The sequence below is a fragment of the Cnephaeus nilssonii genome (assembly GCF_951640355.1).
Source record: "Cnephaeus nilssonii genome assembly, chromosome: 6".
NCBI lineage: Eukaryota > Metazoa > Chordata > Mammalia > Chiroptera > Vespertilionidae > Cnephaeus > Cnephaeus nilssonii.
In genome coordinates this window covers 66,694,022-66,719,345 of record NC_137077.1, presented here as the reverse complement: position 1 = coordinate 66,719,345, position 25,324 = coordinate 66,694,022, and the positions used below count along the sequence as shown (strand labels likewise).

The 25,324-nt window shown below is 46.0% G+C and overlaps 1 protein-coding gene across 1 annotated transcript in view; it reads right to left on the bottom strand.

Annotated features, from left to right (window-relative positions):
* The window catches only part of TPH2 (tryptophan hydroxylase 2), a gene marked incomplete at both ends in the record, with an annotated part of 96,087 nt that overhangs the window by 54,707 nt on the left and 16,056 nt on the right, over positions 1–25,324 (bottom strand). The window contains 2 exons of the mRNA XM_079774380.1: positions 4,629–4,764; positions 8,003–8,199. Of these exons, the coding sequence (XP_079630506.1) occupies positions 4,629–4,764; positions 8,003–8,199 (333 nt within the window). The remainder of the gene's footprint in view (positions 1–4,628; positions 4,765–8,002; positions 8,200–25,324) is intronic.

The following is a 25,324-nucleotide window of genomic DNA, read 5'->3' as shown; positions in this document are numbered from 1 at the left end:
GAATTCTGAATCATCTACATGGGTTACCTATTCATAAAATAATAACATTTTTTAAAGAATAGTATTTGAACCCACCAATTCAAAAAAAAAAAAAAAACAGCCCTAAATTAGCAAATCCCAAATTTCCTCTCGTCTGAGTCATAGTAGGAGTCAGGGAAGAGGAAAACACTCAAATCTATTGTGAGAGCTTTAAATTTACTTCTGAATTTCAACCAGTATTTCCAGCTGCCAGAAGCTTCTCAGAACATCTGGAGGTCCCACCCATGGGCACCTCAAAAACAACATGCCCCAATCCCACTTCCTCCTTTCCCTCTTCCTTCCCTCTTGCCTCCAAGTAGGATCCTCCGCTAATATTCTCAGTCACTATTAGCAATAACTACCCACTTAGCTTCCCAATCCAAAACCTTTAGCATTACCTTAGGGGCCCTCCCCTCCCCTCCCCGCTATGATAGGCACCCAATATTGTTCATTCCATCTCAGTGATTCTTTGCACACAGGTGCCCTCTTGTCTTATCCCACTGACCCTTTCTAGTTCAACACCTTATCAACTAGGTCCTTTCAGTGGAATGTGAGTTCCCTGTCTGTTTTTCCATCCAGTTCATTCCCCACACTTCCCTAGTCCCCACCACCACACCACCACCACCACCACCACCACCACCACCATCACCTCATTCTTCTCAAACAAGATTATCCCATCATGCCTAAGAACCTTGGATAGCTCCCTACTGTCTACAAAATTAAACCCAAAGGTCCTAGTTTGACAAATGACCATTTACACTGAGGACTGAAGAAACATTTCATCCCTCATACGTAGCCTGTGCTCTGGCCTCTCTGGTCTCACGAGCCTCAATCATTCATGCCTCTGTGTGCCTTTACAACTTTGCACTTACTGTTGCCTTGACTTGAAAGTTTTCCCTTCCCTTCACACCCTGCCTTGTCCAAAAAAGAATTTCCTATCTCCCTTCCCAGAACGCCCCCCCCCACACACACACACACACACACACACTCAGTTTATACCTCTTGTGAGAAGCCTTTCGGGACTGCTCTCGCCTCTGTGCTCCTCGAAGACTTTGTACGCAGCCCCATTATAGCCCTAGCCACACTCTCTTATAATTATTTATGCTTCTATCTCCTCTGCCAGAATGTGAGCTGCTTTAAAAAACACCTGCTATATTTTATTCATCTCTGAATCCACTGCACCTCCCTGCTAGCATTGCACATAAATGTTTGCTGAATGAATTGGCTAAAAGTACTTCGATAAAAATGTAACACATTATCCCAAAATTTTATAGACCTCTGTGGCTAAAATCTCATTTCTTTGCCCTCTTAACTCCGCACACAGACCAATTGGCACACTATCACTGGTCTCAGGAGGGCCAGGTATTCAAAGGGAACTAACCAAGTGCCTACTATTTGTAAACAGGGCCATTTGTAAACCCTCTGGGCTAGATTTAGAGATTGCCTTTCCAACGCTGACAACACTCCTTTGAGCCCTCACTCCACTCTAAGAAGCATTTCTTTTCCAAGTGTCTGGAGTCCTATAAGTAACCTTTGTTTACCCTGAAAACACTTTCAGGGAAGCTGAAAGGAGCTTTTAAAAAAACAACAATGTAGAGACTGTAGGGACCCACCTGGTCAGTGAGCTCCATGCCCACCTAAAAGGAGGAGGGGACTTCGTAGGCTCAGCTCCAGTCTCTGCCCACTTGCTCCACCATCAGCTACTTAACTGCTTAAACCTCCAAGGGCTCTCTGCTCCCAGTGAAGACCATGGCAGCCCGTTAATCACAAGATTACTGAAGTAAAACAGCATCATAAGTAAAGGGATAACCCCAGTGGCCTGAAGAACTGTGGTCGTTTGGGTCCCTGGCCCCAATTCCAACATTGGAGAGGGGCCACTCCCGCAAACAAAGAGCAAATCTCAGGCACCAGCTGGGTGTCCTACAATTTAACTCCATGCTGACACTGTCTACCCAGAGTTAGCATCGGTTCCACAGGTAAAGGCTCAGTCCTACAAGCCTGCCTCCCCACCCACTTCAGACCCCAGCCACAAGTCCAGGTTGTTGCTGATGCTCTAGCCCAACCTGCTTTAGACTGGAGGCTCCAACAACCACTGCCTTGGGTCTCAGACACCAGTCGTATTGTGACCTATGCTTCTGACTGACTGGCTATAAACCAGAAATTTCCTTGAGCTCCTCCTCAGGTTCGATTAATTTGCTAGAAAAGCTCACAGAACTCAGAGAAACATTTTATTTACCGGATTACTGGTTTATTATTTTTAAAAGTATGATAAAAAAAATACAGATGAGCATCCAGTTGAAGAGACATGGGGGGCATGTATGAGCGTGGGGTGAAGAGCCTCCCAGAAGCTCCCTGAACACCATCCTGTTCGGTTATTACACAGGTATGACCGGTTAAATCATTGGCCATTGGCAACAGAGTCAACCTGCAAACCCTCTTCACTCCCAGAGGCCAGGAGGGTGGGTCTTAAAGTTCCAACCCTCCAATCACAGGGTTGCTTCCCCTGACAACCAGCTTACTTTGTTAGATGACCTGAGGGCTTTCCAAAAGCTGCCTCGTGAATATAGCAAGAGACATTCTCTCTCTGACCAAGGACATTTTCAAAGGTTTTAGAAGCTCTGTACTAGAAATGGGCACAAAGACCAAATGTGTATTTCTTATTATAAACCACATTATTACAAATGGGTAACCAATGAGATTACAACTAGGATCAGGCACTCATCTGAATGGAGCACAGGGGCCAGTGACCGCTTCCCAACCTCACGGTCTTTGCTTTTGCTCTTCTCTCTCCACCTGGAACGTTCCCCGTGATACAGTCTGGTCTCTACTCAAATGTCACCTCCCAAGAGGCTGCCCTAATGACTCAATCCAAAAAAGCATCTCACATCACCTGCTTTATTTGTCTTCGTAGCATTTTTAGCACATCACCGCACTTTTACCTGCTACCTATCTCAGCAATTTCCAACCAGTGTGCCACAGGAATTTTTAAAACATGCAATGCCTGACTATTTAGTCAAGGGCACCGACCTCTCTTCCCGTTGATTGTCAAATTTAAAAAATGACGGCAGCCAATACAACAATTGCCATTCTCTGTGAACAAATCAAAAATATACCTATTTTTGTCATATCAGCAAAAAATATATTTTCTGGTGTGCCGCAGAATTTTAGTCATTAGTTTACGTGTGCCATGAGTTGGGAAAGGTGGGAAATCGCTGCTCTGTTTATATGCTGACCGTTTTGTCTCTCCCATTCTCCCAGGAGGGCAGGGACCTTGTCTTGTCCCCAGACTACCCAAGCACATAGTAATCTCCCAATAAATGTTTGCTGGAAGCACAAAAAGAAGTATAATTCGGAGCACTCGAGTACTCTATACTTTCAGGGAAGCAGTAAGACACAGTTTAACATGTTAAAGCTAGCATGGTTAAATACATGTAACAGGTGGGTAATAAGGAGAATAAACGACAGGTTTTCTGAAGGAGTGATTGTGCACAGGACAGCGGGAGAGTGTTTGCCAGAGAAGACAATCACTGTCCACCTTGAAGGCAGTAGAAATCGCAGAAAATTCGAGGAAAGGGCCTACGCTGTCTCACACTGAGAGACTGTGCAACGCCATGTCATGAGGCCAAGTCACTAACAAGAAGGGCTTCACAGCTTGCCCTCGGGTCCCCATGACAGAAAAGCACAGCATCATCACTCGCTCCTCTCTGCACGCCTAGCCCACCCGCTGTCCAGGAGAGAAAGGATAAAAGTCCCAAAGATGAATTCCCTTGAGGAAACCTGACAGAGCCCAAGAAGAATCACAAACGCCATATGAATCTAGCGGTGGTGGGTAGGGCGGAGGAGCATGCAGAAAACTAGGACGGCAGGGAGAGCATGGCACAGAGTCCTGAGTTTGGGGGTGATGTGAGGACCACAGGAGAGGGGTTAGTAATAGGAGCTGCCATGGCGTGTGTAACCTCCTCGGTGTGAGAGGAGCCTGCTCCTGCGAGAGGCACGCATGTCAGCGTTGGCTTTGCCCCCGTGCCTGTGTCTCCTCATCGGTAAAAGTGGGGATAATAACAGTACCTACTCCACAGGGTTGCCATGTAGATTAAATGAGTGGATGAGCCCGACTGGTGTGGCTCAGTGGTTGAGCGTCGGCCTATGAACCAGGAGGTCACGCTCAATCCCCAGGGGGGGCGTGCAGGAGGCAGCCGATCAATGATTTTCTCCCATCATGGATGCTTCTATCGCTCTCTCCCTCTCCCTTCCTCTCTGAAATCAATTAAAAAATATAGATATATTTTTTTAAATGCGGTGATGAGAGCAAAGCCTGCAATGTAGGAATTATCCCGATTTTTGGAATTTCTGCGTGAGTCCTGCTTCTTTCAATGAAACATTGTCTGTATGGACCATGGCTTTATGGAAGCTACACATGACTCACACAGGCCCCAGCTGAGGAGCTGAGCGTTCAGGAAGCTCTTCCTTCTCGGGGTGAGTGCTGCGCCCCTCACTGGCCAAAGGGTGAAGTCAGGGGGGAAAGAGGGCCTCGTCACTTTCAAGGAAAGGGGACGTTCGTCACTTCACCGTGTGGTGTCTCCCGCCAGCCCAGGCTCCCGTGTGGCACTCACGGTTCCGGGGTGTAGAGAGGGTCCGAGCTGTGCCGGATGTACTGGGTGCAGTGGAACACCCTGTAGGCCAGTCCCGCCAGGAAGTCTCTCGGACTCAGGTATCCAGCCACCGGCCTCACCGTGAAGCCAGATCTTTCTAAAGAGGCAACAGAAAGAGCCAACTAAACACTCAGCCAACAGGACTTGCTGGGCCAAGCAGAGCCTCCTGTTATTTATAAGGAAGTTCTGGAAACAAAGTGATCAGGTCCTACACCTCCTGACAAGTGAATGACATACATCGGACCCTTGAACAACACGGGTTTGAGTGCCCGGGTTCATTTACACGTGGATTTTTTTTTTTTCAATAAATACAGTCAGCCCTTTCTGTCCGCAGGTTTCACACTCACAGATTCCATGAACTGCGATCAAAAGACCTATTTTCACAGTCCCAGCCGCATTTTCCCAACCCCAGTTCAAAAATCCTGTTTGATCTACAGTTGTTTGAATCCGGGACGGGAAGGGCCAGCTGTAGAGTCAAGTCACATGTGATTTTCGACTGTGCAGGGGGCCCTGGATTGCTCAAGGGTCAACCGTACCGCTAACAGCTATCACATCAGTGGCTTCTGATTACTAAACTACACTGTCGAGGGATGGTTTCCAGGGGAACAAGACATCTATGAAAATGGAAAGAAAAGCTGAAAAAAGACTTAAGGATTTAAATACAGAAGCCAATTTTAGGACAAGAAGGCTCAAATACACAGGAGAGGATTGCAATCTAAAGTGATGCTTACCACGTATTACCTGGTATCTTTCTAAAACACCACCCCCCCCACCACCACCACACCGTCCCCCAGGGAGGGATCCCTCCTTCGGGTATGTGGTCAGTTAACAGCTCATTCACTCCCTTCACTGGCTTCATGGAATCAGTTCACATCCCAGCTTCCTACTGTCAATACCACCTAACTCCTTCATTCTGTATTATTGTTTCTGTGATATTATGAAAACAGTCACATCAATTACTCCAATTTGAAGAGGAACATGAAAGCCCTACATGCTTTATTGGTTTAGAGTAAGAGGGAATCAAATAAGCAGAATATAATAAAATCTATAAAAATGCCCTATGCTGCTAACTCAGTTAGGCTGGGGATGGATCATGAGCGTCTCGGTTTAAGGGCCACTTCCTGCTTCCTCCTGGTCAAGGCCCAGAGCGTTTACCACAGGAAGGCCCGTCTTCCCTCGGACACCAGCACCCCAAAGGCTCCCGTTCTGTAAGCCTCCCCGTGTCAGGAGAGCACTTAGAATGTCCACAAATGGTTGATAAAGACAAAAAGCAATTAAGCTTATAAAACCAGTCTCCGTGGAGTTTCTGGTGTCTGCGTGGACATCACCCTGTCCTCGGGCCTCCTCAGACCCATCATCCTCACAGTGTTATGCTCCTTCCAAAGCTCTTGCTTTGGGTTGTTCCCCACTGGATAGCAAAAAGATAAGTATATTTTCTCCTTTTTCTATTTTGTACCCATTAAGCCAGTGTGTCCCACGTGAGGGACATGAGTGTGGCACACAGAGGAACAGTCTTTATTTTAATAGTTACGTATTTTATTTTTATATAAATTTTTTTAAAGATTTAAAAAATCACAGCAAGAACTTTGAATTTGTGGATACCACTGCTTAAAAAGTTTTCTTTTAAAATAAATTAGATATTTTAAAAGTCAGTCCATTAAAAGCAACAAAAACACTGACATGGGGCTTGCTATGAACCAATGAGTGATGTAAGCCACACTCCCAGTATCCAGTTCACCAAGGGTCGTGAGAAACAGCAATAAAAACAACAGTAATAGTGATGATAACTAAGACTCCGCTACATTTAATGTGTGTCAAGCAATAATGTTAGGGCTTTAAGTTATATTGGTTAGTTTCCCCTCCCAACCCTCGTGAGCTAGATAAAAGTATTATGTTCATTCACAGAGAAGAAACCCAAAGGCACAGAGAGGGTAAGTGACTCATCTAAGGCCGCAGAGCTAGGAGCTGGCCGCACGCAGGCTCCTCCAGAATCCGTGCTATATGCTATTCCACCTCTCATAAGAAAAATGCTAAGTTGGGAGACAGATATGGCAAAACTCATGGGCTGGTGTTCTAATTCCAGGGGTTTGAGAAACAATGCAGTAGGATGCAATCCCCTTATGTGAGCAATCAGGCCCATGGTAACTATGCAATACACACATAGCTCTGCGGGGAACAAAGAGGGGCATGTCAGAGGCAGGCTATGAGGGGAAATGTAATCTAGCTAAACAATATAACAAATCTGATTCTCCATCTCTGTCCCTCAGTCACACACACCGTCCCTGGTGCTGGGTGTGGTGCTCAGCATACCAGCTGTCAGACCACACCCATCTCCCTCCTGATACTCACGTGATCTAGGAGAGCTCAGGAAGGCAGTTACCATCAGGATTCACAGAGGAGCAGGATTTGTCCTGAGCCTCAAAGAGTAGGTAGAATCTGAGTAGGTGAAAATGGGCTGACTTTTCTAGCCAGGGGCAGAGCCTGAGCAAAGGTGTGGAGGGCCCACAGCTGGAACAGAGGCTGTGGGCAGCTCAGTCATATCAGGAGACAAACTCGGAAAGCTGGGTCAGGGCCTTGAACTGAGGCTGAGCGGTTCAGAACTTGACCGTGTAAATCAGAGCTCAGCACACTATGGCCTGTAGTCCAAATCCTGCTTGCAGCCTGTTTCTGTCCACCCATGAGCTAGGAATAGTTCTTACATTCTTTAACCATCATATTTAAATGGTTATATAAATACCTAAATAATAGCCTTCATTTTGCCTCTCGGCCCACAAAGCCTAAAATATTTACCATCTGGGCTTGTACAGGGAGGGGGAAAATAAGTTTGCCAACCCCAATAAAAACAAAGGAGAGGCACTGGTACTTCTGAGCAGAGATGCCAGGAAGAAAGGCATGCGACAGGGAGCTTTATCTGGAAGCAGTGAACAGGAGAGTAGAGGGGAGAGGACACCGGCGTCAAGCTTATAAAGTGAAGGGACTTCAGCTTGAGTGGTGGCATTGGAGTGAGAAGAAAAGACAGGTTCACAGTGGGTCACAAAGCTCGAAGTGGCAACACTTAAGAGACCATGGTAAGCTGGATAATGGCCCTCCAAAAATATCCATGGCCTGAACCTGTGGATACGTTTCCTTACGTGGCCAAGTGGACTTGGCAGGTGTGATAAGTGACGGATGTGACGTGCGGAGCTGACCCTGGATTATTCAGGCCAAGCTGATGTAGTTACAAGGGTCCTTCTTATAAGAGGGAGGCGAGAGCGTCAGAGTCAGAGGGGGACAAGGATGTCCGTGGAAGGCAACTGAGGATGCTGGCCGGGATGAAAGCCGGTGTGACGCCTTACCTTTCAGGAACATGGAGACATCCTCAAGCTGAGGCACGTTGTCCTCCCTGTAGCCACAGTATTTAGTCAGCAGAGGGAAGTTTTTCAAGTACTCCCGGCAGGCGTGGGTGGGGTAGAGTTTGGAGAGCTCCCGGAATACAACGCCCCAAGTTTTAGTTTCTTCCTCCGTGTACTCCACCCTGGGGATGGGCTGGCCGCTAGGCAGGAGAGAAGACGAATGAATGAATCTAGCTCTGGGTCACTGAGTTAAGTGTATGCTTGCCTTAATTCCTATCTCAAGTCAGATTCTTACAAAGTGGGACACCTGAGTATCTAAAAGGATCCCATCAGTATTATTATTATTTTTTAATATATTTTTATTGATCTCAGAGAGGAAGGGAGAGGGAGAAACACAGAAACATCAATGATGAGAGAGAATCATCAGTCCGCTGCCTCCTAAACACCCCCCACTGGGGACCAAGCTTGCAACCCAGGCATATGCCCTGACCGGGAATCGAACCGTGGCCTCCTGGTTCATAAGTCAACGCTCAACCACTGAGCCACGCCAGCCGGGCCCATCAGTATTATTTTTTAAAGTTAGGTGCTAACCTTCTAAAATTGTGTGTGCTTTCAGACTTCCGTAGGAATGGTTTGATTAAGTTACAGCTTCACATATCCTTATGGAAATTGGATAAGATTTATGTTCTTACTCTGAGATCAGTAACAAGTAAGAGTTCTGGGTTGGAAGGAACGGTTTCGGTACAAAGCTGTGCTCTGGGAGCCTTATCGGCAGTCACCTGACAACAGTAACAAATGAATGTTGTCACTTGAAAATAAAATTGCCTGTGGGTTCTCTTTGTCCCGTGTGGGGAACTCACCCCAATCTCCAAGTGTAATTTTAAGATTATTTGTTCAGTGAGAAAAATATCTGAGAAATACTAAAAGACTATGCTAAGTTTAAAACTAAAGAGTTTTGCAAACTGCAAAATAGGAGCATTTATTACACATCAGGCTGAGAGATGTGCACATTAAGCCCCTCAGTGGAAAGAGGGGTCAGCAAACTTTTCCTGTAAAGGGCCAGAAAGTAAATATTTTAGGCTTGTGAGCCATATAGTCTCTGTCACGATTGTTCAATTCTACCATTGGATCTTGAGAGCAGCCATAGACAGTACTAAACAAATGAATGTAGCTATATGTTTTCTTTACATTATTATCCATATTTTTTTGCATTTAATTTTTCAGTTGCAGTTTACATTTAATATTAGTTTGTATTAGTCTCAGGTACATAGCTATATGTCCTAATAAAACTTTCTGTACAAAAACAGGCAGTGGGCTAGACCTGGCCCACAAACAGCATGTGCTGATGCGTGGTTTAGACTATTGAGAGGTGGCCCTGGACTGGAATGGTCAGGGAGAGCTTCCTGGAGGAGGCACAACATCAGCTGAGCCTTGTTGGCCAGGTATGATCTGCAAGTTGACGACAGGAAGGAAGGAGAGAAAGAAATGCTGCTCTAACAGTAGCCAGCAGCCATGAGGAGGGAGCATAGCTCCTGTTGCAACCTGGAAGGGAACACAGACATGAGCTTTTGCAAACTATGGCTTGAGGGTCCAGAATCTGAATTTAGCCTCTGATTAAAATACCTGTTTGGAAAGTGAAATTAGGGTTTGAGAAAACCTCTCACGACATGCTCAACAGCCACCTGCAGCGCTCCCCTCTGCCTACCCTGGCCACTTTTCAGAAAGTCTGCCCCTGAAGTCAGCAAATATATGCACACAACGAATGGAAGCCCAAATATATACACAGAAAACTAGGAATTCTACCCCAGCAGTCCACATAATCCCACCTGTAGCACCAGCCACCACAGGAGCCTGTGCCCAGGTAGCGGCAGGCACTCAGGGATGCTGTGGGGCATCTTCCACCAGCTGAGACCACCCCCACATCCCATCCCCACTTCCCACCACTTCAGCCCCTCCCCAGAGGTAAAACGGGGAAAGAGAACCATAGCCAGAGTAGGCTCGCAAACTGCCCCCTGCCCCCAACCCTCTACATACTCAGTGTTCTTATCAAAATGCTTTCTGTTTAAAATTCAGGTAAAATTGTGGTTCCCACTGCCCCAATTTTTTTTTTTAATCCTCACCTGAGGATTTTTTTCCCATTGCTTTTTAGAGAGATTGGAAGGGAGGGAGGAAGGGGGAGAGAGAGAGAGGAAAAATATCGATGTGAGAGAGACACATCAATTGGTTGACTCCTGCATGCTCCCGGACCAGGGGCAGGAGAGCAAACCTGTAACCCAGGTATGTGCCCTTGACCAGGAATCGAACCCAAGACCCTTTGGTGTGCAGTCTGGTGATCTAACCATTGAGCAACACCAGCCAGGGCCCCAAATTCTCTTTTTTATTAACTGCAATACATGAAGGATGAGGGAATAACACGCACAGAAGAGAGAACCAGACATTAATATTTGCTTTTTCTAACTACCAAGAGGAGGGCTGATACAAACCAAATCAGAACAAGATTAGCATTGTTTAAATTTGGCTATTGAAAGCAAATAAATTACAACCGGCGGATATTGGCTGAGAAGGTCAAGACTGCTAAGACTTAGCATCTGGATGAGTTCAGAAGGAAAGCTTGAAATGGACAGATAAAAAAAAAATAGAAAGGACATAGGAAAATAAATACACAATCGGTCCAGAAAATTCAACAAAATCAATTTGAGTTGGGTAAGCCAATACAGCTAATCAGAGCTGTGCACAGTCGGAAGGTGAGAACGCGATGAGGCTGAAACGATAAATGAAATATTGAGAAGCCATTTGAAAAGAATCGTTAGGTCAAACTTTTCCCTTTGATAGCAATCTGCAAACACGCAGCCTGTCAGAGGGGAGCGGGCTGTGTCCCACAGGAAGCAGCAGAGGGAAAACAAGTGTGAGTTAGGGGAGAAAGAAAGGCATACCGATCTGTCACTTAGTAATGAATGCCTGGAGTTGCAATCTTGGAAATACAGATGGTCATGTATATTCTCATTTGCTGCTGCTTGTTTGTCCTGCCTGAGTAACTAACTAGCCTGCTCTTCTGAGTGAACGGCCGATGCAGAATTGAACTGCTACCTGGATCAACCGCAGGTAAGTCGGACTGCCCGTCACATCACGAGATTGCTCACACTGCTCTGACCCCCACCCTCTCCCCAGGTCATCTTTAAGGGAAATGTTTAAAAATCAACTTCACCACAAAGTAAAGGCTAGTTGTATCCATTTAATTTCTATTTAAAACATCCAAAATACGGGGGGGGGGGGGAATAAGAAATTTCCCATTTTTGTATGGAGTTAATACAGGGATATAATATTAGCTCAACTTTGAGAGCTGACTGTGGTGCCAGACAATTTTTTAAGGCTAAGTGTTTTTATATGAATTAACCCATTTCACTCTCACAGCAACTCCATGAGGTAGACACTATTATTATCTCTATCTGCAGATGAGGAAATGAGACTCAGAGAGATTACGCTATTTGCCTGGAATCATAGTACCAGGTTTTCTACCCAGTCAGTCTGGCTGGAGACTGGCTGGAGTCTTGATTAACTAGTACCTACCAATGAAATAAAAAAGGTATTCCAGGCACCAACTTACTTTCACATACCAAACTAAAACAGGGTTTGTGGGTATGTGTGTTCATGTGTAAAAATCGCACATACAATGATATGTAATCATGATGCTCGGGTATATTTGTAGATCACATAATTTTGTAGATACTTTCCTATTTATTCACTCATTGAGCCTTCTCAGTAAGACAGGGATGAAGTGCTGAGTTCCCCCGCAGAACAAACCTGTGCTTAGAGAACACGGAATGCAGGAACACCTGTGTTATTTCCTCTAAACTTTGAGATTTGTAGTCATGGGGAAAATCAGAGTTTATTGCACTTGCTTGTACTTTGGATTCATGGGGTTTTGTGACTCGTCTGTGAAAAAGATGACAGAGCAGTGTCCTGATCTTTTTAGGGCCTAGGATATCATTACGCACCTGTCTGCGGACACACGTTATAATGCATATATTTCAATGTCCTAAAACACTCCTCTGGTCCAAAACTAAAGTCACTTAAATACTCCACGTTCTAGAGAAAGACCCCAGAAGCTGGAGCCAACCATCTCCCTGGAGGGCTTGTTAAGCAGCAGCAGAAATGGCCCTACCGCCCACCAAGTCCTCTCGATCACCCTGCCCACGCCAGACCCCACCCAAGTCTTAACAGAGAACCAGGGATGTGTAGGATGGTGAGGAGGCCAGGGGTGGAGGGACAGGTCGGTTCTTTCCCCTTCCCTGAGTGAGAAGGGCGGGCTGCGCCATGAGAATCCTTCATAAGGACCGCGGATGTCCTATGTGGAGTCTGGCATCACATGGCCCACTGGACTCCTGCTGAGCGGCAGGGGCACAGGCGGTCCCAGGTGCTGCCGCAGAGGGGAGCCCTAGAGAGCCAGTCCCGGGGGCGTGTCTGGAAGCCTGGGAGGCTGGCACGCAGTGGGGAGGAGGAGGGATCCCTGCCGCGTGTCATCTGAAATTTGAGATTCCTGTAAACATGGAGCCTGCTGCCCAGTGAAATCGAGATTTCCAGGGGACCCAATGTGGTGTGCCTGGGAGGAAGATGGGGAAGCCCCACCCCTCCAGTGTGCTGAGTTCTTAGGAGGCAGAATGCCAGGGGTTCCATCACCCCTGAAGAAGAGGCATTGAAGGGCAGGTGTGTGAGGAGTGGCCAGCTGTGGCGTGCCCGCCTTGGAGAGGGGCTGGAGGTGTGGCCACTGACAAGGTCAAAGGGGCGCCTATCTGCAGGGGTGGGTGGGGGTGGAGGGAATGGTCTTGCCCCAAGAAAACTACATGGGACACTGTGCAGAGACCATTTCAACATAGATCACCCCATCAGAAAGAGTCTGTCTGAACCAGGGTGAGTGTGGGCTCAGGCCTGCCCGCCTATGACATTCTAACAATCCTATAAAAACCCCCTCAACGTCCCCCCTTCCTCCTGAACCCCCACTCCAGAGGAACTAGGTCCTGGAAGAAAAGAAAAAGTGTCTCCCTAGCCGAGCGCACACACCCACACTACAGATAACGAGGGGGAGAGAGGATACACGTTGAATCAAGTTGGATATTAATCTATTTTTAAATGAACGGGACTATGTCTTAAATACCCAAATGAGACGGCACTGATAATTGAAAATGACAGGAAATTGGACGTTGCTAAGAAACTAGCTTCCCAGCAGGAAAGCAGGATTCAACACAATACAGTTGAACGCAGTGAGCGGGGAAAATAAAACCATTTGATGTAGGTTTAAACCCCAACAAGATGAGAGTCTTCAACAAACTCATTATACGTACACATTATCATTAGGTCCCTAGGGGGTTCCTCCATTTAAATGGAATTCTCAACAATTACCAAATTAGTCACAGATCTCTAAGTCACTGGGGAAAAACAGATGTCACTCAGAGGTTTCCGCTCACGGCAGATTCTGCCCCCTGGCCAGGGAAGGCGAAGGCCTTATAAACACCACAGGGAACCAGTGCCCACGAAGATGTACTAGGAAGAGGACGAAGGCGGTCACGGTGGGGATTTAGGCTTGACAATGGGGAAAACTCCCTGGTGCAGGATGTTACTCAGAGATGACTAAGAACTCTCTAAGAAAACAATGAAGGCCGTGGGAGGCCTCTTTCTGCCTGGAAGGTTAAACCCCACTCTTCCTAGAGGCAGGGGGGGGGTGATTCTGAAACGCCTGTCTTGTCCCTGCAGAGAGGAGAGAGTGGAAAGTGCACAGACAAACCTCATTGGGGGGCAGGTACAGATAGCTCTTCTGTGGAAGCCCTGAGCTTGTTAGAGCAGAGTTTGTTCAACATATCCATTCTGACACTGGAATCCAGGGACACGTACCCCGCTGAGGCGGAAATGCTGGGGTTCTGTATACAGCCAGGTGAATAAGCGACAATGCTTTCATTTGATTTCACTATTTGTTTGATCTTCTCCCCCAGCAGGTCCAGGCAAGCTCTTTTCCTTATATGTATCTTTTTTAATTTGGTGGGGTTGGGAAAGATTTGATTATGGGGTATGTCCCAGCTGCCTCCTGGGGCCCTGGCTGTGAGCATGCCTAATGTGAGATGCAATTTCGCTGCTTGTGTTATCTTTAGAGAAGCTCCAGTGTCGGGAAGCAATGCACTTATTCAGTGGAAGAAAATGTGACAGGCTGCAATTGATAGTATTTACATCAAGATGATAAGACTGGCTGAAACACAAGGTGGATTGTGTTCTTTGAAAACAGCTGGATTTCCTTGGCGGCAGGGACCAAACAGCAGAAGGTAAACAGAGAATTGGTTAAGGGGACGGGTGAATCTGATAGAAATAGTTAGGAATGAACTCATTTTCTGTTTTATTTCATTTTGTGTCCCTAGGGGCAGGAGACGCCTCACTTATTCAAGAGCTGCTCATCTGCCTGGAATAGATTGTCTCATCTCTGCCTCATCTTTTCCCTCCTTCCCCATCTTAGACATTTCTCTCTTGATTGACATTTCCCCCTGGGGATGGCAGCAGGCAACGGAGAGGAGGTGAATGTGAAGTTCTATCAACTTTGCAGCTCATTAACAATTAGCAGGTCCTCTAAGGGTCTAGCCTGTTGGAGCCTCTGGAGAAGGATTATGGGGAAACTTTGAAGACAGGAGGTCTCTATCTTGGTTGCTCCTTGAACTATGAGACGAATGTGCCACGCTCCTCAATGAGCATACCCTGAATTCTGCACCATCCCCAAGGAGCTATCGGTAATTCATCGTCTTTCCTGCTCATCCAAGAAAGCACAGAAGAGTATAGAACAGCAACATTATTTTAACATTATTATAGCATAATCTTTATTTTGGCCTAATTTAATTTAAAAGAAACACTTAGCATTCACAAAATGTGCTGCTTGTTACATGTCTCACAGCTGAGGTGACACAGCCGTGTGCAGAAATGCCAGTCAGTTCTTATGACTCTTACTCTAGCTGGGAGCCACAAGGCCACCCAGTACTCTGCTGGTTGGGACCACCATCATGAGCTAGTGCCACCTGCAGCCAGGCGTCTCCAGAGTGGAGCCATGCGGTCAGTGAGTGCTCAACAGGAAGTTGGCTTTTGTCCCTGAGACCGGAAAAAATGTGGCCACGCCCTAGCCTGTTTGGCTCAGTGGATAGGGCGTCAGCCTGCGGACTGAAGGGTCCTGGGTTCGATTCCCACCAAGGGCTCATGCCTGAGTTGCAGGCTCCATCCCCAGTGTGGGGCATGCAGGAGGCAGCCAATCAATGATTCTCTCTCATCGTTGATGTTTCTATCTCTCCCTCCCTCTCCTTTCCTTTCTAAAATCAATAAAAATATATATATTTTTTAATGTGGCCACAAGCCAGGAAAAATATATATACGGTATATCCTAAGTGGAATGGATGGATTCCACTATAGTTATACCATAAAGCAAATGCCTTTTTTTTTTTCCTACTGATTTCTAAGAGTCCATGGGAGAACTCTAAGGCTCCCACATTTGATAAAATTACACTTCAGAATTCAGACCATAATGGACACTCAATCTATATATATAAAAGGCTAAGCGACCAGCCAACCAGCCGACCAGCTGGTAGGTATGATGCACACTGACCACCAGGAGGCAGATGCTCAACACAGGAGCTGCCGAGTGACAGCAACTTTGCAGAGTGCCCTCTCCTACTCCTGGACCCCTCGGGGAATGTCAGACTGCCGGTTTCAGCCCGATCCCTGCAGGCCAGGCCGAGGGACCCCACCTGCCGGAGGGACCCCATTCACTCCACAGACACCCTTTGAGCCCCAGAGCTGCCCCAGGTGTGGCCAGCCAGGGAGGGACCGTGGGAGGTTGGCTCCAGGGCGTGTCCGGCCCGTCTCACCCAGTCCCGCCCCACTGGCCACCTTCCAATTAATTTCCTTTCAATGTGCACAAACCTGTGCACTGGGCCTCTAGTTTATAACAAAATACTATCAGTAATACCCAAGGGTAAAAAAGAAGTAAAATTTCTTAAAATATTACTCTGCTAAATCTATTGCCCCATTACAATATATGCTTCTTGAAGACAAGGATTTTGTTTGCTTTGCTCATTTTTATATCTCTGCCACCCAGAGAAGAGCCTGGAATACATAGCTGTTCAGTAAATAATATTTGTGGAATAAGTAAATCAACCAATTAGGCCAAAATAAGCCACAGATTTAAAGGTTGAGAAAATTGTAGTTGTTCATATACTTTAATTGCTATGGAAAAAGCAGCTCAGAGACTTTGAGATTTTAATCAGATTGCTGGTAGCTTCATTTATCCTTATGTACTATGTAGTTTACAAGTAAGGTTTCCTTTCTTTCTAATGATCTCAACTCAGGTTTCCTAGGCACTGTCACCCATCACACTTGCAGCCAAAAATTTTATCAGGAAAGAAAGCAGCATGTACAATCCAAAGGGACATAAAGCCAAGCCTGACTAAACACAGACCTGTTTCCTTGGCTGGACATCTTAATGAATGAACTTGCAAAGATATTTTCAAAGCCATAGGGCATGATGATTAAATATTATTTTTCAAAAAGGAAACTCACAAATCACTACAGTGACTTAACAACCAGCTGAGCTGTACCAAGCTTTCCAGTCATTCAAGTTGTCTGACATAAAATGGCTCAATAGGGTTCATTCGATGAGGAGACTGGCGGCCTGCGTCAGCTCAGCTATGTGAGTAACCATCAAGACACATATTCATTTTCAGCGGGTCCCCTAGGCCAGTCAGGGAAAGAGCATTTGTGATCACATATTTTATTTGCTTTTGCAAATGAGTTTTGTGCACATGAATTTTCCTAAATGAGTCTATGGGCCCTAAGGAACTTTCCAATGTTAGAAAGCAAAAAATGTGCGTCTGTTTTGTTCCTATTGTTAATATTGGTGCTGCCTTAGTAAGAGACATAATGAAAACAAACTACTGTACCCAGGGAGCCTCGGGGAGAGAGGCGCTTTAACTCCGGGAAATTATTTGTTTTTATTTATCCTGTGCCCCAGGATAGGGCTTCCCGCCATTTCCTCACCTTGCAGAAAGCCCTCTGCACATTCAAGAGGAGTGATTTTCTCCTGCCAAAACTACCATGAAATTAAACATCAACAGCAACAACAATGGGTCAAATAGCCATTAAAATGTGCATGCTCAACAACCTCAAAGAAGGCCATCCAGAAAAGAGGTTTAAATTCAATAGCAGTCAACAGTCTCAGGCCGCTAGGATGAAGAGACCCAGGCTAGGCTCTCCCAGAGGCCACTTTCAATCCCACACATCTTGCATCTGGACACTCAGGGACGGACTGTTACTAACTACCGGGCCCCACCTCTTTCAAGGGTGGATGTGGGAATGAAGTTATTCTACAGTTCATGGCCTAATAATAGCATCCGCTCACTCATTCATTCATCCATTCAACTATAACAATAACAATAATAGCACATGACATGGATTATGTCATATGCTGCTCACCTCCTAGGCTGATAAAATGACTGTGTGCATCCCCATTTTATGGTTGGGAAACTGAGGCTTGGTGATCTTCCCAAGATCAGTCAGCCAGTAACCGGCATAGCAAGGACTCGGATTTAGAGATCCCAATCAACCAATATACCTCACTGCAAGGGACTGAGTCCCTAATAGTATCCTGCATTGAGTTTGGCCTCGGCTTCCTCATTTGAAACAGAGGGGAATAAGACAACTGCACAACACTGAGGAGATCCAAAGACATGTCATCAGTGAAGCGCCTGGGCCAATGCCTCGTAGCTAATGGGTACTCAGTATAGTTGGGTCTCCTCCTCCGGGTGTACAGAAATGAATAAAATTTCATCACTTCCCTGCAGGGCCAGAAATAGGTCTGGAGATGACAAAGCAGCAGTCCTTCGAGTAAATCCACTCAGCTCTTGGACAGGACTTGTGGAAGTAATTTTAATCTTTCAAGTTCGTGGGCATCATTCTACCGTAAAAATACTCATACCTCGTTCCCTGTGAAACGTTAGAATTTGGTGCAGCTTCTGGCCTTGTGAGTAATACCCGGCCTTCCTGTGTTCATGTTTCTCACAGCTGTGGGAGCCATGCTGTCATCAGACAACATCCCACAGAGGCATTTATGCACATCTAACAAACCCATCAAGCCCCCGACATGAAAAGGAGAAACCTTTTCCAAACCAATTTTCCCTTTTGTTTTTCTTTGTGACTCTCAGGCTCCCTTCCTTTCCACCACTGAGCTGAACCTCGGGGAGAGAGAAACACTTGGCACGAAAATGGTTCTCCCATAAAGCCTGATCTTTTAAATACTTACAAGAACTCATGTACACTGAGAATTCTGTGGAGCAGAATAACTCTTTAAAAACCCAGGCCATTTAATTCTGTTGCTCTTGTTTGCAGCTTGATTGATTCCACCTGGGTCAAACCGAAGTTGCTATGGCCGATTTTATATTTTTAAGAAAGAAAGGGTGTGGCCTTGGGCAGAGACCGATATTTAGATTCTCTTAGAACCCCTAATGTGACCTTCTTCGGAAACTATTCTAGTCGTCTGGGAAATGACCCCAGCACTACAACTATTTGGTTTTGTTCTACTTTTCAATTTACCGCTCCATTTCAAAGAAATTAAAGTATCAACAGCTAGTGTTTACGCAGGAGTCACAAAGTACCCAAACAGCCACATATATCTCGGCTTCATTCAAAACCTGGGAAAGCAAATCAATGGAGGATAATGAAATGGGATAAAATTAGCTCGGTCGAGAAGAAAACATATTTGCCTTCTAAGGTGCCTCTTCTCAAAAAGACAGAGAAGATAAAAAATTAAACCTTGGACCCACAACACAATAGAGCCCACAATTCATCAAGGTGACCAACTGCCAATGAAACTGATGAGGAACGTGTCGTTAAGGATAAAAACTTGCAACCACGTCCCCCCTCCCCCCATTAAGTTGTTGTTTTTTTTCCCTGTTAAGAAAGCATAACTTTTCCCTTTCGTTCCTCCTCTGCCTTCTATTGGTTTTGTTTCCAATTAAGATTCGCCTATCTAAAAATAGGTAATGTAGCACTCAGGACTCCTGTTAGTAATGTATTCCTTTAAGCTACATTCTGAAACCAAGCAGGACCCATAAATCATGCCTCTTCTCGCATGAAATGAGAAATGCTAAGGTCAACGAAAATTTCTGGAAAGGTGCAGAGGTGGAGCCACCCCAGTTATTTTTCTGCAAGTTGCAATAATTGCAAATGCCTCCTAGGAAAAACTCTGCAATGAATGGTAATCCTGCGGCCCAAACAAAAGCTAAGTCGTCACAGCTACCTGGGAGTTGGGAAGCCCCAATATGCACAGAACTGGTAACAAGAGAAAATTCTGAGGCGTCCTACATTAAATTACAGCAAAGGCCAAGAGTAAGAGAAACAGACAAGAATTGTTAACCAGTTAGTAGCTGTGGAACAACTAACAAAAGACTGCTCACACTCCTGAATGTCTGTGGGAGTTCTGTATCACCCTCCAGGCCACCTATTAGCCGCCCACTAGACGCCAGACCCTGCTTGCGGGTGAACGGTCAGGACTGCTGCCTACCAGCCATCAAAAGTGGCAAATGTTTCCTTGTTACAGACCATGCATCTAGCCTAGAACTGCCCCGCTTCACTCTCTCCCGCCCACCCTCCTCATCTGTAGCCAATGTAAATTCTTTCAGAACTTACATCTTCCTTCCCCAAAACCTAACGTGTGAAAGCGCCCGTCAGCTCCAGCGCAGGGCACACGCTGCCTGTCCGTGGTGCCCTGCGGCTGCTGGTTCAGTCCGCAGGCCCCAGCACCTGGTCTTTTTCTGGCCAGCATAGGGCTCCGGACCCCCTTTCGCTCAGAAAACCTTTCGGCTGTGAGAGTTGTTTTAACGCTGGGCATGGGGAGGTCAGAGGCAGAGCGGCAAACAGCTCTACCCGATACCTGCCCAACACTTCTACTCCAGGGAGCCTACCTTTGTCTCTGATCACCCACCTCCTTCCTTTCCTTTGTCAACCTATGGCTGACTCCTGCCGAGTCATCTAAGGAAAAGAGGAAACTGAGAAGATCTGCTGAGAAGTGAGGTGCTGGCTCAGAAGCCCAATACGTTTATTCCAAGGCTCATCCGTTCCATAATTTGTGTCTGATCCAGCATCTTAAAATGCATGGCATATGACTGAATCTCAGTCCCAGAGGGCTTTGCTAGGACAGCAAGTGCTATTTGGGGCTGTGGGTAGAGGCAGGAGGGTAGTAGGGGGAAATGCCCTTCTCTGCTTTGATGGGGAGAGGAGGTTAGAATCTCATCACCGTTCCCTGTTGAATGAGAGAGAGCTCCCTGTGAAATGGCGCTGAGTGGAATATTCACAAGCTCACCCAAATTGAATGTGCCTGCTGGGCTGGTGATTGCACTTTTCAATACGCGAGTCTCCATTTGGGGCTGTTTTGTTTTAGTCTCTGTTTAGCTGTGTACCTACCCTCGGAGCAAATGAATCTCAAAGGGTGCAATTTTGTCAATCAGAAAATCAAGACATAAATAGGCTAGCAACCAGAAAAAGCCAGAGAAAGACAAATCTCGAACATTGTTTTTCAAGCCTCAGCCCAGCTGTGTTTATTTCCATCCATGATACACCCCACGAGGGTCAGGCTTCCCGCAGGAGGGGAGCACAGGGCCTGAGAGGGGAGCGCAATTGCTGCGCAGGGCGAGGAGGTGGGGCCGCCGGCCAGCGCCAGGCAGACGTCCCACGCACTCCACGAGAGACAGCACGTAGCCTCGGAGCCAGACAGGGCTGGTTTGCGTCCTGGCTGCATAGAATCTGAAGTGTATCAAATACATACAAGAACGATGCATCTCAAATACGCTGAGAATTCTGTGTAGAGAATGACTTTTTAAAATTCCAAGTCACTTACTTAGTTGTTTCAGTGTTATTTTCAACTTGTGTATGAAAACACGTATGGCAAGTGAAGTGTTACAGCCACTTCCAAAAAAAAAAAAAAAACAAAGGAAGAAACAATCTGGCTTCTTGCGCTAAGGAGAGGTTTAGATTCCATCAGAGAGGCACACTGGAAACCCCTGAGAGCGACCTTATTCCGAAACTGTTCTGGTCATCTGGGAAATAAACCTAGGACTAGAGATATTTGCTTTGGTTCTAGTGTTCAATTTACTGCTCAATTTCGGAGAAATTAAAGCAATAAAAACTGGTGTTTATGTGGATGACAATCAGCTGTGTCACCTTTTGCAAGTCTCTCAATGTCGCTGAACCTCAGTTTCCTCACCTTCAAACCAAGTGCGATAATGCCACCTGTCTCTGAGGCTTACTGTGAGGTTAAGTGAGAGAACATAAGCAATGTGTTTAACACGGGGCCAGCATGGGGCCAGAATTTAACTAAAGGAAGCTACCCAAATAAGCCAGCTAAGAGGTCCACCTATGGTGAACACCTCTACCACCATCAGCCATTCATGGATGCTGCCCACCCAGCGCAGCCCCCACCTGGACCCTCTAACCGTAGCTGAGACTCACTGACCTGGGAAGGCCGTGCATACGGTCACTTTGTCAGGCTGAAGAAACAAGCTGTGTGCGTGAGTTACGTGAAACTGAAAGTGTGCACACACACACACCGATTTTTTGAAAAGCTCCTTTTTAACCCAGCCCACCATGGAGCCAAAAATTCCTTAATTCATTCACTCCTTAAAGTCCTTTACTCAGTTTAAATGAGCTTAACAAATGGTTATATGGAACTAAGGAACCATTAGCAACTTAACCGTGATGATAATAATCACATTATCATAGATTCCACACCAGCTTGCACCAGTCCGCATCTGGGCTCTGTAATCATTGCTAATCCTCCCAATGATACCAGGTACACATTAAGATGAGAGCGCTGAGACTCAGAGAGACTAGGTCAATGCTCATGGCTGCAGAGCTTGTGAGGGGGGCAGAAATTCAAAGCCAGTTCTGTCTAGCTCCAACGCCTATACATTCTGCTCCACCTTCTGCTACACCAGTGATGGCGAACCTATGACACGCGTGTCAGCACTGACACGCGTAGCCATTTCTGATGACACGCGGCCGCTGAGGCGGCCGCATGCCGAGGATGAAACATTTGCTGCTCCTGAGAGCAACATTTGCGAAATAATGTTTTTTCCTCAAAGTGACACACTACCCGAGTTATGCTCAGTTTTTTGGCGAAGTTTGACACACCAAGCTCAAAAGGTTGCCCATCACTGTGCTACACCATGCTACTCCTGCCTTCTGTAGATTAGTTCTAAAGACAGTGCATGAGCACCCATTGTGGAAGAGCAGTTAGGGAGGGTCTTAAAGAAACAATATCGAACACAAATTAAATGTATGTCCTCACCAATTTCCAAGACAGTTCCCAGTGAGCCCCACCTGCTGGTATTCATGCCCAGGTGCAATCCCCTCACACAGTATAGTAGGGCTGGGCTATAAAACCAATACAATTCATCAGGAGTGATGGTATATCACTTCTAAGGTTAGATGGATTCTTCCTTGATCTCTTTGGATCACTTGATTTGAGGGCACTCAGGCAGCCCTGTGGAGAAGCCCACGTTGCCAGAAACTGTGGCCTCTGCCACAGCCATGTGCGTGCCCAAGTTGGAAACGTCTCCCAGCCCCAGCCCAGCCCTCACATGACTGCTTCTCTGGTCAACACTCTGACTCCAGCCTCCTGGGAACGCCTGACCCAGAGCCACCCAGCCAAGCTGCTCCCCGATTCCTGACCCTGAGAAACTTTGTGAGATAATAAGTATTTGCTGTTTTAAACTGCTCAATGTAGGGGTGGTTTGTTACACAGTGATAAATAATACAGTGTAATAATCAGACAGACTTCAGGGCTTATAGAAAGTCTTGGCCAAGGTGGTGGAGAAGGGTATTAAAGGTAATAAAAAGATTGGGAGATGGTAGAGAAAAAGGCGAGATCGGTTGAAGTGAGACAATGAATGTTATAAAAATACTAGAGGCCTGGTGCATGAAATTCGGCCTGCACCCTCTTGCAATCCAGGACCCCTCGGGGGATGTCCGACTGCCATGGGATTGGGCCTAACCTGGCAGTCAGACATCCCTTTCTCAATCTGGGATCGCTTGCTCCTAACTGCTCACCTGCCTGCCTGCCTGATCACCCCTAACCACTCTGCTTGCCTGCTTGATCGCCCCTAACCACTTTCCTGCCTGCCTGATTGCCCCTAACTGCCTCTGCCTTGGCCCCAGCCATGGCGACTTCATCCAGAAGGACGTCTGGAGTGATGACTAGAAGGTCATTCAGCTGTCTGGTCTAATTAGCATATTACACTTTTATTATTATAAGACTAGAGGCCCGATGCACAAAATTTGTGCAAGGAACTCAGCCCTCGAAGCCCCGGCTGCCTTGTGGCCCCGGCTACCTCACAGCCCCGCCCACTGATCGTTCTGGAAGGTTGTTCTGCCATCTGGTCTAATTAGCATATTAGCTCTTTATTATATAGGATTACAATGGACATCTGTGTACAAATCCTTGTGTGAACAAATGTCATGATTTATTGATTTATTTTAAATACCAAGAGGTAACATTGCTGGGTCTATGGTAAGGGAATGTTTACCTTTCTAAGAAACTGTCAATACACTTTCCAAAGTGGGTGCAACAGTTTATACTCCCACCTACATGAGAGTTGTAGTGGCTCCTCATACTTGCCAATACTTGTTATTGTCAGTCTTTTTAATTTTAGCCTTTCTAGTGTGTTTTGTAGAAAATCACTGAGGCTTAATCCACATTTCCCTTATGACTAATGATATTAATCATCACATGATGGTATAGATCTTATTTTTGTGATGTGTCTGTTCAAATCTTTTGCACATTTTGAACATTGGGTTGTCTGTATTCTTACCATTGAATTGTAAGACTGCTTCATAGATATTCTCCATAAAAGTCTGTTTCAGACATACGTATTGTGAATAATTTCTCCCTATGACTTACCTTTTTATTTTCATAATGGTTTCTTTTTTCAAGAGAAGATGTTAATTTTAACAAATCTAATAATTACTTTTTTATGGTTAGTGTTTCCTATGTCCTTCTAAGCTATCTAGCTACCTCCAAAGTAGCAAAGATTTTCTCCTATTTCTTTACCTGTAAGTTCCATAGTTTTAGTTGTTGAGTCCTTTCCTTAGTAGTGGTTTCTTTCTTGGCATCTTATAGTCTCTCCGTATGCACAGAGAGACACCCAGCTCCCCGCTTTCGATGGCAGGGGAGCTGGGTGTCCACTCGTGCACCTGGGAGGCTTTTGGCCTGGAGCCAGAGTGGACACCCAGCTCCTCGCTTTCGATGGCAGGGGAGCTGGGTGTCCGCTCGTGCACCAGGCCAAAAGCCTCTGGAGCCTCTCAACGGCCGGATAGGCCCGCCCCCCGCACCTCTCAATGGCCGGATAGGCCACCCCGAGTCCCACCCCCCAGCCTCCCACCGGCCCAATCGTGGGCGTAGCGGAGTGATGGTTATTTGCATATTACCCTTTTATTAAGTAGGATTAGCAAATACTTAAAGTAGCATTTCCTGTGCAATATTCTAAGTGTTGTTAGTATATTAGCTCATTTAACCTTTACAATAATCCTCTAAAGCAGAAGTAGGGTTATCCCTATTTTACATATAAGGAAACTGAGGCACAGAAGACAAATAACTTGCAGGTGTCCCTTGGCTGGTAGTGATAAAGCTGGAGTTCACCCCAGGCGTTCAGCTGTAACTTCTACAACTCTTAATTACTCCACACACAGCCTCTCAGATTAAAAGAGAAATTGGAGAAACTAACTGAAGCCTTACAAGCAGGTCAGGGGTCTGAGTAAACCCCAGACTTTTGGTCTGGAGGTGGTGATTATTGTTTTGATAAAGTTAATAGTAAAGTGCATTGCATGGCAATGCTCCACTGATTTCATTTAATCCTTAAAATACTCCCAGGGGAGAGGCAGAGAGATACTGCTATCTTTATTTTACAGAGGAGAACGCAGAGGCTGAGAGATGTCAAGGAACCATTTGGATCCCTGGATTTGTTTTTTGTTCTGTTTTGGTTTTTTGTTAATCCTCACCCAAGGATATTTTTCCATTGACCTTTTTTAAAATATATATATATATGTGTGTGTGTGTGTATATATATATATATATATATATATATATATATATATATATAATTTCAGAGAGGAAGGGAAGGGGAGAGAGAGATAGAAACATTAATGATGAGAGAGAATCATTGATTGGCTGCCTCATGCACACCCCACACTGGGGGTAGAACCCCCAACCCAGGCATGTGCCCTGACCAGGAATCGAACCATGACCTCCAGGTTCATAGG